Source organism: Styela clava, chromosome 2 (genome assembly GCF_964204865.1).
Source record: "Styela clava chromosome 2, kaStyClav1.hap1.2, whole genome shotgun sequence".
Classification (NCBI taxonomy): domain Eukaryota; kingdom Metazoa; phylum Chordata; class Ascidiacea; order Stolidobranchia; family Styelidae; genus Styela; species Styela clava.
Genome location: NC_135251.1, coordinates 19,066,871 through 19,081,132, shown reverse-complemented (window position 1 = coordinate 19,081,132; position 14,262 = coordinate 19,066,871). Strand labels below are relative to the sequence as shown.

Genomic DNA, 14,262 nt, shown 5'->3' with positions numbered 1-14,262 from the left:
CCTTATTCTATAATAGCTTGGGTGTAGAACTTAACATATAACCAAGACATTAATAACCACGTGCCAGGTTTTATACCAGACCAAGCATACTGTGCGAATGCCGTCACACTTCAGCCCCAGCGACCATGTTTGATCGAGATACGGCGTCGACAAATTATCGCCCGTAGCGCGGCGCCCCTTATGCACATTTGGACTTTCTGAATTACGAAATTAAACGTAGTCCACGATAATAATAAAGACCGAGTTAGCCAATAACGCTGTTAGCCACATATAATATTATCTCTAATATGTATGGAAATTTTTGTTCGCAATCGTAGTCGGTTGAACAATTGTTTTTCTCGAAATAAATTTAATTCAATCGAGGTTAATTTTATCGTCCTCAAGCATTTCCCATTTATAGTAATTCAGATGCGATTAGAATGTTTTTGTCGTATTACTCTATGCTGCTAGCATAAATATAAAATATTGTACTAAAATTCTATAGATAAAAAATCGGTAATAAGGCCGGTCTTAATTTAATATAACAAGAAGTGAAATACCACAGTCACATATCGTCACGCTAATAGCCGAATTGCGTAAGTCATTTTTGGCGATTTTGAGTTTTTTATAAAATAGGTATTTATGTAATGCTGCGCACCTGTCTGTTAACTCAGATTTTATTTTGAGAATTCCGAAACTCATAAAAATGGAGATTTAGTATGACATGAACATTTGTGCAATTGTTTCGTCATAATGAATTATCATTGTTACCGCAGGACTATTGTGACGTCACAAAGGCAAAAATAAACTCTGCGAGTATTTTCGAGTTTTTGCATCTCGGATTCTAGTTTAGCGCGTATTAATTTGAATTTATACTACAGTATTGGACGGCCTGCACTTGTGATATTCACTGTCCGAGTCCAATTCACCTTGGTTGGATTTTATATTGGGTGCATTGCTGTTTTATTCTTTATATTTAATCTTAGTCTTATTCCGGTGGGTGTGCAGAACGTGTTATGTTGATGAAATATATATTTTTAAACATAAAAAATAATGTAAATGAAACTGATTAGCTATTTTGGGGATTAGACATTGTAGATACTGAGAATTACGTTCGTTTTTGGAATGTTTAGTTTGCAGGACTGGTGCATATAGTAAAGTTGCAAAATTGCGTATGTTTCCAAGTCATAGACACATTTCTGCCTAAGTCACAGTGCGCCATTATGACGTCACTCAACTGCGCCATACAAATTAACTTAAATCCGGCTACGATCAAAAAATTGATCCATGGCAAATTATTGACTCTCAATGGCATAACAATATCATTAGGAAGTTTTTTACGTTTTTCTCAAAACCGCTAAAAATGACCTACGCAATTCGGTTATTAGCGTGACGATATACTGGTGTGGGACTAGGGAAAGCAGTGCTGTTTCTGTGTTTATCACATACCAGTACAACTGTGTTTGCTTATTTTCTTATATGAATTCCATCAAATTGCCTCAGTCCTGATACAAGTACTGCATGTGTAAAGCTACAGAGTAATAACCTAGTATTGTAAGACTCACAAATAAGTTGCAACAGCATGTTTTCCAACAATGCATTTATTGGTGATATCTATGACCTACATCTTTTCATCATGATGGAAATAAGTGTGGCTTATTCATTGAAAAACCCTTGTCATCCTTGTTATATAGCATATTCCATCTCCAAGTTTTTCTATTCTAGATTTGAGCTTCTTTGTGACTTTGAGCAAACGTACGCATTCAAAAAAAAAAGCTTAATGGAATCAGATTCGGAAAGATTCGATTCGAAAATTTTTGATTCGACATTCGATTCCAAAAAAATGTATCCAGAAGTGGCAACCCTAGCCACGAGTTTTTTTTACCGTATTTTTGTTGTAAGGAGAAATGCGGTCATCATGCTATATATATCAAGACTTGACGCCGTGACGCTGGTTTGTGCACGAAAGAATGAAATTGGAATGTGATTTTCCATATTATATTCTAGAGAGAGGAAAGCCGATTAGACGGCTCAATTGCATGACATACTACAGTTTCACGACCGCTTACCAGTTCATTTCGAGTATGGAATTAGATAAACAGTATTTTGTTTCATACGCACGAGCTTGGTGATGGGGAAGCTGTAGCCGACGAGTGGTTGGGCGAGCCAATTACGACGGCTTGGAGTCCAGCACACAAGTCTTCTCGTACCTTATCGCCGAGCCGAGTGAAAATATAAGAGTGTATCTTGTGATGTATGCTAACGTTTTAAATAAAAGACCATTTGCTTTATAATGATATGTTTCAATATAATTACAACAAACAGAATAAACGGACATCGCCACTGAAATGAAATTAAATTTGTGTTTATTATGAAGTATATAAGTTCCTTTCATTCTAAATATCATATTTTGGGCCGAAGCAAGCCTACAAGTTCATCAATAACTTGTTTACTGATCATCAAAAAAATAAAATTTCATTATCATGTGTTTAAATATGAACACTAAAAGTGAAACCACAGCAGCATCAACTTCACTGATTCGATTCGACCGTCTTATTATTGAAACTGCAAAAGTCCAGATACCCATATATACTGGAAAAAGAACCACAATTTGCGATGCTAGATAATTTGCATTATCACACATGTTTCTTTTTAAATAATATCTTGTAAGCTCCATTCGAGATCAGTGAGAACCAGTAAATATTGAGGGCGTCGATGATGACAACTCCACCGAGGAAAACAACCTTGCAGAATAGACTGACGCTGCAAAATGTCGGATAAACATTTTTACAAATCACTGGGAAGGAATTATTTTTATCTAGAGCTAGGATTATAGAAAAAAGTGGAAAGACCGCAAGTTCAAGCACTGAAAACAATAAAATGGCAACAGCCCACACTCCCATTTCTCTTCGACAAAGCTAAAGTCACTATGTTTAGACTTGTTTTCTGACGTAAACGCTAATATTTGTCTATAAAAAATAAATTACACCAATGTAAACGTAAATAATATTATTTGAATTTGTTTTGCGCTTGTCCTACACCAACGCTTCCTTACCGGTGGTCGGTAGCCCTTAAAGTCCGCAGGTATAATTTTAAGAGGTAATCGAGCTTTGCATGCATAATAGAAAAGCAAAAAACTTGGCGCTCCAATAGTGTGGTACCAATATGGAGGTGACTAATAACTGTTCGCCTATTTTACATCAAGTTGTGTAAAGGGACTGAAACCTATGGACGGGGGGGGGGGGGGGGGGGGTATATTCACTTGGCTAACACAGACAGTCCCCGAACTCGTAATAGAACTAAAATGAGGAAAATCGGAATAAAATTATTCCCTGACCCTAACCTGGTACCATACTACGGGAGTACCAAAAATTGATGTCATTGATGACTTATTACTACATAATAATATATATAAGATCATATGAAGAAACACGTTTATTGACTTCAAACGATTATTCAGAAGATTATTCGGGACATCTGATTAAGACAAATGCTAATATATGCTATTATATATGAGCTATATATATAAACATATATGCATATTTGTTATACCTGGCAAGTTCTGCGGTTCCAACTATCTGGGATATGAAATACATCGTAATGGGAATGACGCAAATTCTTCCAAAGAAAAAAGTGAAGAGAAAAGCCAGTCCATTGACAAGATATATTGTATTATTTTTCCATCCTATGTCATAAAACGTTTGCCTAAATGAATATTTACACATTTTTTCGAACGACTGAAATAACTGGATGTAAAAATTAGATAAAACTATAGTGTTCGCGAGTCGCTTTGTGAATATGCTACTTAACTTTAAATCGTGTTAGCTGCAACAGGGAAAAAATAAGACGTTATTTCGTCTGAATCAAAATAAGGAATTTTTCATTTGCGAGCGAAAAATATTCAATAACTTTTTACATTCGAAAGCATTAAAAAAGCTGATCTCTACAGAATTTTCAAAAGTTTGTATCTGAATTATTGTATCAAGTTTAAGGATGCCAATTATTTTATCAAATGCAGTAGGCCTATAATATTTGTCAAAACAAACGTGCGGGTTTATATGAAATAAATTTTGATAAAATTGTCCACTTCGCGATTGATACTATGAAATATACTGTGTATGAGGTCCGCTGCCTCATCGATTAAACTAGTTTTATTTTTAAATCACTATAGTTATATAGTAATAAATGCATCTATAAGTCTCGTGTTTAAACAAAATGAAATAATTTCTACAAACCTCAAGTGCTGAAATGGAACCGAAATTTCATTCAGTCCTCGTAGACAAATAAAAAACGGGAAAACTTTATTTACCTGAAAGTAATTATTTTGTTTATAAAAAATATCAGTTGTACTATAAGTTATATATGGACGCACCTGTTTCGTTTGACTTTGGATTCGTGTGATGTAATATTTAAATGACAGCCAATATACGTTCACCGAGTAGGCATTAAAACACCGACCATAAATCCATCTAACTGTCCATTTAAAATCAGAATAAAACAAAAATAATGTAACTAAAGTTAAACAAGTTTCTTACTATAACAATATAGCTTCCAAATACAATACATAAATGATGGAATATATAAAATGCAGTATCTTCCACAGTCTCACCCGTCAAAAGCACGAAAGTATCTGAAAAAAATAAGGAAAGCAAAATGAGTTTTCTCTGTTGGTTACTTTCTCGCTTCTCTTTGTTTATCCGCAAAAGGCTTGCGCCCAATCCTGGCTTTAGTGCAAATACAAACCTGATTGATGCACTCAAACTCAATTAACAATGTATAAAGGATTCTATGGAAACATGATTTATAATATGATGTCCGTGTTTGATAACCCAGAACTTTTATTAAATTTTATATCTGTTACCTGCTAAATAGCAACCCATTTCAACACAAGCCAGCAGCCGAACATAGAAGTCATCTTTCCTGTAAGAATGAGAAAAAAGTTGTCATACACATGAGTATTAATAATATAAAGTGTAAACTATGAAAAATGGATGTTGGCCTATTCAGATGCAGCGTACAATCAAATATATAAATTACGGAGCAGTGCTGGCCACTAAACTAGAGTGACCTTGCAAAGAGCGTTCACGAGATTACATATTATATTTTTGTCTGCGATCTCTGGGGCCGTTATGTACTCCAGAAAATGACCGAATTCAAATAAATTGTCAACAAGGATTTTGTGTCCGTAAATTTGTGCATTGCTTTATTGTTAGGAATATTTTTTACAACAACTACATACCAGCATAAATCGTCATGTAAATTGTGGTTGAGAAGTAGATATAAAGAACAAACAAACATAATTATTCCATTGACTGCTGAGCTGACCCTGAAAAGTTGTAATTAAAGATAAAGAAATTAGAATTTATATATGAAATTAAAGAGCACAATCGAAATTCATGTTTCATTGTCAAAGAAACGCTCAGCCTAAAGAAGGCTGGAGAAAGTCAAACTTAGATGTAAATAGGTGTAAACGGAAGCGCATAGATTTTGTATGGAAGTGAGAAACAACAACAAAAATCAATTTTGTAAATCGAAAAAAAAGCTTCCAGGGAGGAGCAAAACTCTTAGTCGAGAAGAGCGCGTTATAACGTATACATATAGGAAAAGAAATGTTTATGAATGGAATCATATTCTAATACTGTGAAGTAGATATAACAAAGATGGAAACTATATATATATTTCGAAAAAACTATAATCATTTATTTGAATACTGCTTATTTGCTTGCTAATAACTTTACATTCATTTCCGGTATAAAAACTTTTTTCATCAAAAATCTAGTTCAAACAATAACCGATGCTGTATATTCGTTACACAAACCCACATTACAGTAGGCCTACCATATCAGATTGAATCTAAAATGTACAGGTACACAGTCTGATAGTGCAATAAATATTTTTATTTGAAACTTATATCTACCATCTACATGTAGGTTTCATAAGTTTACCCGGATCTTGAAATGTTTTGTTTCTGTGTTGATAATTTCCCATATTCATTTGGAATAGTCCACATCAGAAACTTTTTTGATCCTACATGATATATCCATTGAAAGAAAGCAATCCACCAAATTGTAGAAGCAATGTATATAATATTTTCGCTACCCAACCACGACATATTTATTTAGAGACTGTTGAAAATGGCAAGTCAAAAAATACTGATATCATAAGAACCTTTTCTAAGTAGATTTAACTACGGAAACTGACTAAAATTTTAAGTCGAGCGATACTTTCGAATCCGGGCTTGGTATTGGAGAACGCTTTAAATTGAACGTTGCCAACAGTAATTTTATTCAAACAACACGAAGTATTAAAGTCAAATCGACCACTAAATCAACCGAATTATACCAATCAATAATTCTTAAATGGCAGTCCTGGTTAATATGACGCAGCTTTACGTGTGACTGAAATAAATAACTTTAGCGACTGGTGATTTCACTTATAATATTTGCGCAAAAACCTAAACCTGCTAAATTATTACGAGCTCGAGAACAAAGAACTCCCGACTTACGAGTTCTATCTCTCTGAATTACGTTGATCTTTTGACATAAGTGGATAAAATACGTAAAATCTTTTAATTATTGTCATGTGCGTCCACAGCTTTATATAAAATGCAACATCTGATCACTTCAGTGACTTCTGAAGCTGTGCAGTGGCTATGCTATGCAAATGAGTATAGGTGGAATTTTTTAATTAAATACCACATTGCGCTAATACCGCAAACGGGAATGTATTTGTCAATACAATATAAATTGACGAATACATTCCCGTTTGCGGTATTAGCGCAATGTGAGTATATTTTGTGAAATACTGTTTGGTAGCACGGAGATTGGTAATTGTAGGAATAGTCGGTTGTTCACCACAATTATTGCTTCATCCTCTTTCATTATCATCTTATGCTTCGATTTTGAAATCATATATATTTTCGGTTGGATAGTTGGTTCTAAGTTTAGTTGGGTGTCAACTGCTGTGCTGATGAATAACTGATTATTTAACTGAACTTTGCAATCGTAAAGAATATCTTAATCTGTCTGTATAAAATACTGCTGTAAAATAATTATAAAAATGTATTTAATCATCAATAATGAATCTTAAATCAACAAGATACTGCCGCGTTGGCGACAAAAATAAGCAATTCTCGTCCGTATAATAAAACTAGTCTCAGTTGACGACGATAAAATGACTGTATGAGTCTCTTCATTTCCTGTTACATCTTGTATCAATTAAACAACAGCACAGCTTTAATGTGTTTGAAATGACGACACTATTTCCTGCTCATAATCTGCAATTTTTTCCGATATTCTGTGTATTATATGTAATTCGAGTATATGATCGGCATGCTTGAACTGGATTAGTTTAAGTGTTGTTGTTCATTTGGAACAATTGTTAGCAGCGATTTGGCGTGTACTGAGATTCTGAATCAATAATTTTATATTTCCTATTTGCATCACACCATATGTATGTTTGTTACCCATCGTCATATACAATACAAGGAATATCAAAGTCCGTAATCAAAGGCGATAAAATATCAACCAACTGATTCATACAATCACCAAAAAAAAACGCAAACCAAACTTAAGCTAAAATATGGGCTGTGTGGAAGGAGAGCTTATCATTCGACTACAACTCCAAGCCATTAGAAAATGGACATATACTCCAGTCCGGAATACCAACCTTACGATTGAAGAAATTGCCACATTTTGAATTGTCCTCCATACTTTAGAAACTGTAAAATTTCAACCTCAACTACTGACGTTGGGAAGCTATTATGACTCAGATAAATTCAATAGTTCATCCCCAATACCATATTAACGATGCACAACCTTTCACACTGAAATGCCATATTCAAGTCTTTTCATTCTATTGTTCGCATAAAGTTTATTTTCTTTCTGGTGATAAAATAAATACTGATTACTGATATTAGCAAAACAGTCATTGAACTTTCGTCTTCAACTGACCCACTTTAAATTTTTTTATAATATTGTATTGACTAATTATTTTCTAATGTAATGCGAATTCGATATGTTTATTGTTGTGTATTTCAGTGTGAGCACGAAAAAATTAAAAATTCACGTACGAAAGCAGTAATTTTCAGAATGATAGTGCGAGAATGGTTATCGATTTCAGGAGGGATCACAGGGGAAGAAACATAACTTCTTCCTTAGATCATCTTCCAAAATTTTTACAACACTCAACTGGTAGCGCAACTGGTCTAAAAAATTCCATCCTGATATGTTATTCTAATATGTAGGTTGTACGTGCAATCCAATCCATTGCGCCTCGTTCTGACATTTTCATGCGTTAATCCTTACGAGTTCGAGGCTCGAAAAATATAAAAATTTTATATATATTTACCCACAAAACGCTATTTTCCAACAGTATTTATCACAATGGTCATGCATAGCCTCTGTGCGCCAAAATGGGCATACGCTAAAAGGGAAAAAATAGCTGTCTGCTGACCATCATTTCCAACCTGGATTGTTTAGGAGTTAATTGGCGGAACGGTTCAGCTTTTTAGGTATAACGTGGAATAATCACATCTACGTGCTGTGAATGAATAAGGCATGTAAAATTAGATTTGCTTAAAGGCCACTCGTTAGCATATCTCGACAAAAAAAATTATATTATACTCAGCGTTTTAAATAGTGACCTTTGCTCCTGTTGATGCGTTTGATAATATTACCTGTCGATGGAGATTAACATACTGAGGTACGAAAGACTGCTGACGTCGTGCTCGGATCACGAAGTGAAATCTCATGAGAGATTACCCCGTGCTAGAAGTCTCTGAAATGACATTGTTGCTTCGTAGAAAAAATATGCTGAACAAGTTGGCTACACCGGTGACCAATTCAGACTAGCGTTACAATATATATACACAGTATATGTAATATACATGCAATTAAAATGATTTTGATATGGAAAACTGCGGCCAATCACAAGAACTTATATGTGTTCGTATCGGATTTTGTACAATAAAAAGCGCAATAAAGCAACCGCATTCTGCTTCAGGTATAAAATATGAAAATCTAAAAACATGTTGCTTGCGTGCGCAAAACCCCATTTCTATGTAACTCTAAGATCTTGTTTCATAACTGGTACTTTCCATTTGTCATTCCATCATCTTGACGCAACTTTATACTTATATACATAGAATAATTCTGCCAACTGACCCTTGTGCTGTATCCCAAATAAGGATGTACACTTGCCTCGGGCTATGATATTATAACAGAAATCAGAGATGCTATAAAAAAAAAACACCAGCATGGAATTTTCGCGATAAAGCTGGTATTCAATTTATTTTTTTTTTATGCTCATAGAACGACTCTCATTTTCACTGTTGCTTTCCTTCTACCCGGCTGCTATATTTCTTACCCCTTTCTACCACGGTGTACCGGTAAAATTAAATATAATACACTCACTCTCATTAATATAAACGGAACAGAAATGCGTTGTTGTAATAAAAAATATTGTGCTTCGAAGTTCCATGTGATTTCAATCCAATTAAGCCGAGAATTTGAATTTATTATTTTGATTAAAAATTTCCTCAAAACAATATTCTATGACAAAAATTGTATACACCAAGTTGTACTGAGAAATTGATTGATGGATTGGATTTGAGGGACTAATTTCTTATCATAACTTGTCTTTTCCGCTGGTTGACTCATATTCATACAATGCAAGGTTACTGCAGCATAGGGGGAAATGTATATTTTAAATGATGCAAGAGTTTTATTGCACACTAATATATATGTATTTATGTAACGTTTTGTATGATTGAAGTAAAACTTCCTCAGATAATATATTGCATCGATGGCAACAAAAGCGAGTTCGTGCGATGTACATATATATGTGCTAAAATGCCAATTATCAAGTTTATTTTCACTCGTTATTTCAGCACAAAGGAGGTACATCAATGTTAAAAGCGAACAAAACCTGTACTTAGGATTAAAGTGTACAAGCGAAATTATTGAGTTTTTGAAACTTGTTTTGGGCACTTGTTTTCTCACTAAAATGAAATGAGTACTAGAGAATATAAAAAAACATATTAACTCTATTTGTTTTCTTGCACACATTCAAAAAAGTATATATATATATATATAGGAACGCAAGGAACTATTTATAAATAAAAGACAAATGCTCAAATATTTAAACACGTAATGCATTGCAACAACATTCTTGTACGCCGTACACAGACATCTCTAATTTCATCTCTAAAAGATTCAAATCGAGATTACTCATCATTATATTTATTTCACAGGCAAAACTTAAGAAACAGGTTTGTCGAAGTCACCATTCTGGCTGGTCATAAGTTTTTATAAAGTAGCAGAAAGCCCAACCAATGAACGTAAGATGTTTCAAATATATTTTATGCCCTGTGTAACACACACTTAGCCAATATGTTAATCAGTGTAATAATTTCAAAGGTCAAACGCTTATACATAATATTTCATCTTGATGACACTGGTATTCATCCTAAAATATCGGTCCCGATAGGAGTCTGATAAATCATGAACGTATTTGGATACTGGAAATTGTAATCGGTTGGTCTGACGGCGTTTCCCAGACGGGAAGGACTGAACAGATTATAAATATTGTTTTTTCGGGAGAGATTTTTCACTACATAAGTGTAGTATTCTTTAATAAGATAGATGTCCAACGTCAGTGTATATGTTTGAGAAAGAATATAATGCATTAATAAAGCATAATGTTACTCACATCCAAGTATTTAAAATTTATTTTCGTTTGGAAAAAAAGAACGACTCAAGAAATTAGTTGATATTTAAACACTGCAACACACACATCTTGAAACTCTTTGAACCCTGACGTCTCTGAGCGAAGTTGCTCTCTCCTCCGGGAGATCTACGGCGCCATATTGGCAGGACAATGGAATAATTCGAAATATTGGTATTTTTGAACGTTTACAAATTTTTACCAATTATGGGTTTACGGGCATCTCAAACGAAAGCAAATTTTTTTGCGCAGTGAGATAAAATATTACATTTCGGAATAGAGTTTGTCAAAAAGTTAGAAATTCATTTTAGTCGCAACATATTTTTTTTTCTAATTTTTTAGTGAGTTATGATCCGAAATCACCTATTTTGGTGAGAAATATTTTACCAATAACATACAGCTCTTTGTATGCTTTCGGTTGATTCTTCAATTACTCCCGTAGCTATTGTATAACTAAAATTATACCGAAATATGCAATTCCACACTTTTGTGTCGGATGAGCAAGTTAATCGGCCATGATGTACTGATTACGTAGCTACGCAATAGCTATCACATGACTGGCGTCACGAGATTGTGAGTACGACTACGCACAGTCGAGACAATTTGCGTCACCAATAGCGTAAGATAACAATTACGGAAAAGCTTGCGATCAAATTCTCCGAGGGACATCAACTGACGAGCTTCGATCAAACTTTAACCCTTTTCATTTTGTCAACTTTGCGACACCGGATGCGTAAAATGAATATTGCAATTGCAATCGCCCAACAAAACCAGAAATTACCGTTGGAAAACAGCCTACATTAGCTCAGACACTTTCGTCACCCTGACAGATTTTCAGTCGTGGTTGTAAACAATACTTCGTTTTTGCAATTTTGAATGCTATTCGTTAGTTTCTGGTTGTGTTTGGGAAATTTAAGTATGAATCAAATAAGTCAATCATCATTTGCCTCTTTAGGAATTGTAGTTTCAATATTAGTAATGAAAAATTAGTCTAGAAATAGCTGTGACAAAAAGACTAAAATTATCTACCGGTGCGAAACGTTTTCTGCGAAAGATGCACTCGCGTGCATTCGACAAAACTGTTTACGTCTTTGTGCTAAAATGAACGTCGAATGTGCATTTTGCGCTTACAGTACCGTAATCCCTCGCGTACTGCTCCAATTTCACAAGTCACACTAATTTTTGTACTGCCCAAATGCAGATATTCATGTAGGTAAGTTACAAAAAAAAATAGAGTTCATCCGATTTGAATAAAAACTGCGCCAGTGGATAGATCTGAGTGAGAATAAGAAAACAATACCCAGTTTATCAAAAACGGTCAAGAAATAACGGAGATATCGGAATTTTAGTACGCACGACAGGCAATTTTTTCCATAAGCATTGTATAACATTTTTGATAAGAACTGTAATTTGTGATAAATATCAATCACTAATCTTTCGATCTGCGTCACATCTATGGAATATTGAGACTATTTCAGAATTTTATTCTGGCAACAGTCTCGACACCGCCGAAAGATCGTCGCAAATTAACGCTGGAGTTGTGCATGTTAGTTTAACAGTGGTCCATTGTGGGTAATAATTAACGATGTTCTGATTGTACAAACTTCATAAAAATTGGTAAGTATCAAGTCAGGAAAGAAATACACACGTCCACATGATTTTTATTGGTGTCCATACACAATATCATCAATTTGCACCACGTATAACTTGAGCGTAATTTTAAAAGCTCCGAATGTTGGGAAATTTATGCTCTAATGAATAAAAATCGAATACCAGATAATAGTTGTTTATTTTATCTAAATTATTTCGAAATTTTATGGAATTCCATGCTACAGCAGGCAGTCCATAGTCGTTTGTATGAGCCGTATTCCGACACGGCTGTGAAGGTACTTAGCAGACGTGATGCGTACATATTTTGGCGCGAAAAAGCGGATTTTGTAACATTCCTAATTCATGACTGCAACGTTTTGATAACAGCTAAATTCAGGATTGTCGTCTATATATAGAAATCTTGTATATTGTAGAATTTAATATTCAAGTCTTCAGAAATGTAGAATATATATTGTTGAATAAATTCAATGGATTTCCCAATTTTTGTGAATTTATTGTATTGCATTGACAAAAATATTTGTTCGGCCTGTTTCAACACAGTTTGAGTCATACCCGGCTCGCGGTCAAAAAAGTTTGGTGACCCCTGGTCTAAATCCATCAAATCTGGGGCAACTAGGGCACTATTAATAGGCAATCTTCATTTTCGGAAGCTATGCCTAATCTAGAAGGCAGCTTTTCATGCAAACAGACTGCAACTCCTACCGCATTGTGAATTATTGTTAAGTGGCACTACGTGATAGGACATCAATTATGGTTTCATGATTTTCATTGTTCTGTTATGTACTAATAAACCCTGATTTGGTTTAAGCCCTTTTGGTACAGCCACAAGTTTATGGCGCTTGAGCTGACGGTCAAATTTAAAGCTATACGCATGGAATTGGTAACATCGGGTTAATTAATGATCTTGCACGGACAAATTGAATGATAGCATGTCGGCGTGACGTGTTTTCAAATATCGGTACGATCTGTTACGATTACGTCGATTAAACGTCAGGTTGACATAGCGACGCAGTCAAAGCTACAGAATATCAAACATATTTGGCTATAAAATTTGAATGGCTCATCATACAATCGTCGTGAAAGTGTCCATAGAAAGAGATTCAAATTCTCCAGCTAAATTGTCGATTGAATATGTGGCTATTTAGGCAAGAAATCAAATTTTTTTTATTTATTATTTGTCGCCATATAATAATTTCATACGCACTTTCAATTTGCCAATTTCCCTAAATATCGTATAATAGAGCATCGATATTTACAGTGTAAATAGTACCAATACCCAGCTTTCATGCAATGTAAAATTTATTTGAATACCCATCGTGGTTCTAGCATAAAACTGATTCCGTCTAAAACGAAAAACAAGCCGGAAAACCGGCTTGCCGGGAGAATTACGATTACTCAGTAACGGCTTGAAATTCCGTGATAAATCACTCAACCTATTGTTGGCTACAAAAATGATGTAATGTGAAATCTTTGCGAGTGAAGAGCAAACAACGACTGATTCATTATGTTTTGCACAAACGACTTCAAACTAATGAAATATTATCTGGGCGTCATCTGCCCAAAGGCAAAAGATTCTTAGAATTAGGATTCGATTTTAATCTTTGCATGTTTGCTGAACATTAGTGTGTATGTTAATTTTGTATTAGATATTAAAAGTGTTTATTTAACAAATATTAGCACATAATTCAAGTTGACATAGTTTTGAAATAGTTTTCTATATCTATTTAAGTTTTTTAATTACCTCCCAGCACATGTTAATATTCTGCTATTTTTGATAGCGATAAACTGTTTTTTTGAAAAATCGACCGCAGTAAAAGATCAGTTTACATTAGGTGGTGGTTAGTGGTTAGAAGCGAATTTAAACAAATTGGCTTTGTAGATCACAATCAAAATGATGAGCAACTTGTTTTTGTATAAAAACGTAGATTTATTGCGAGAGTCGTTTAT

General features: G+C 34.3%; 1 protein-coding gene across 1 annotated transcript; it reads right to left on the bottom strand.

The window, feature by feature from the left end:
- Positions 1-2,046: 2,046 nt before the first annotated feature.
- Positions 2,047-6,125, bottom strand: LOC120335916 (TLC domain-containing protein 4-B-like). Its single transcript, XM_039403536.2, has 7 exons — positions 5,925-6,125; positions 5,219-5,305; positions 4,841-4,899; positions 4,515-4,609; positions 4,215-4,288; positions 3,532-3,684; positions 2,047-2,742 (listed from the first exon to the last, which is right to left on the bottom strand). The coding sequence occupies exons 1-7, from the start codon at positions 6,089-6,091 to the stop codon at positions 2,616-2,618; spliced, it is 762 nt and encodes a 253-aa protein (XP_039259470.2). The 5' UTR covers positions 6,092-6,125; the 3' UTR covers positions 2,047-2,615.
- Between the last annotated feature and the right edge of the window lie 8,137 nt (positions 6,126-14,262).

Coding starts and splice junctions, on each gene's coding strand:
- LOC120335916 (XM_039403536.2), bottom strand. CDS start 6,091: ATGTCGTGGTTGGGTAGCGAAAATATTATATACATTGCTTCTACAATT. Junction 4,289..4,514: donor TTGGAAGCTATATTGTTATA/GTAAGAAACTTG, acceptor AATTACTTTCAG/GTAAATAAAGTTTTCCCGTT. Junction 3,685..4,214: donor GTTCCATTTCAGCACTTGAG/GTTTGTAGAAAT, acceptor ATATTCATTTAG/GCAAACGTTTTATGACATAG.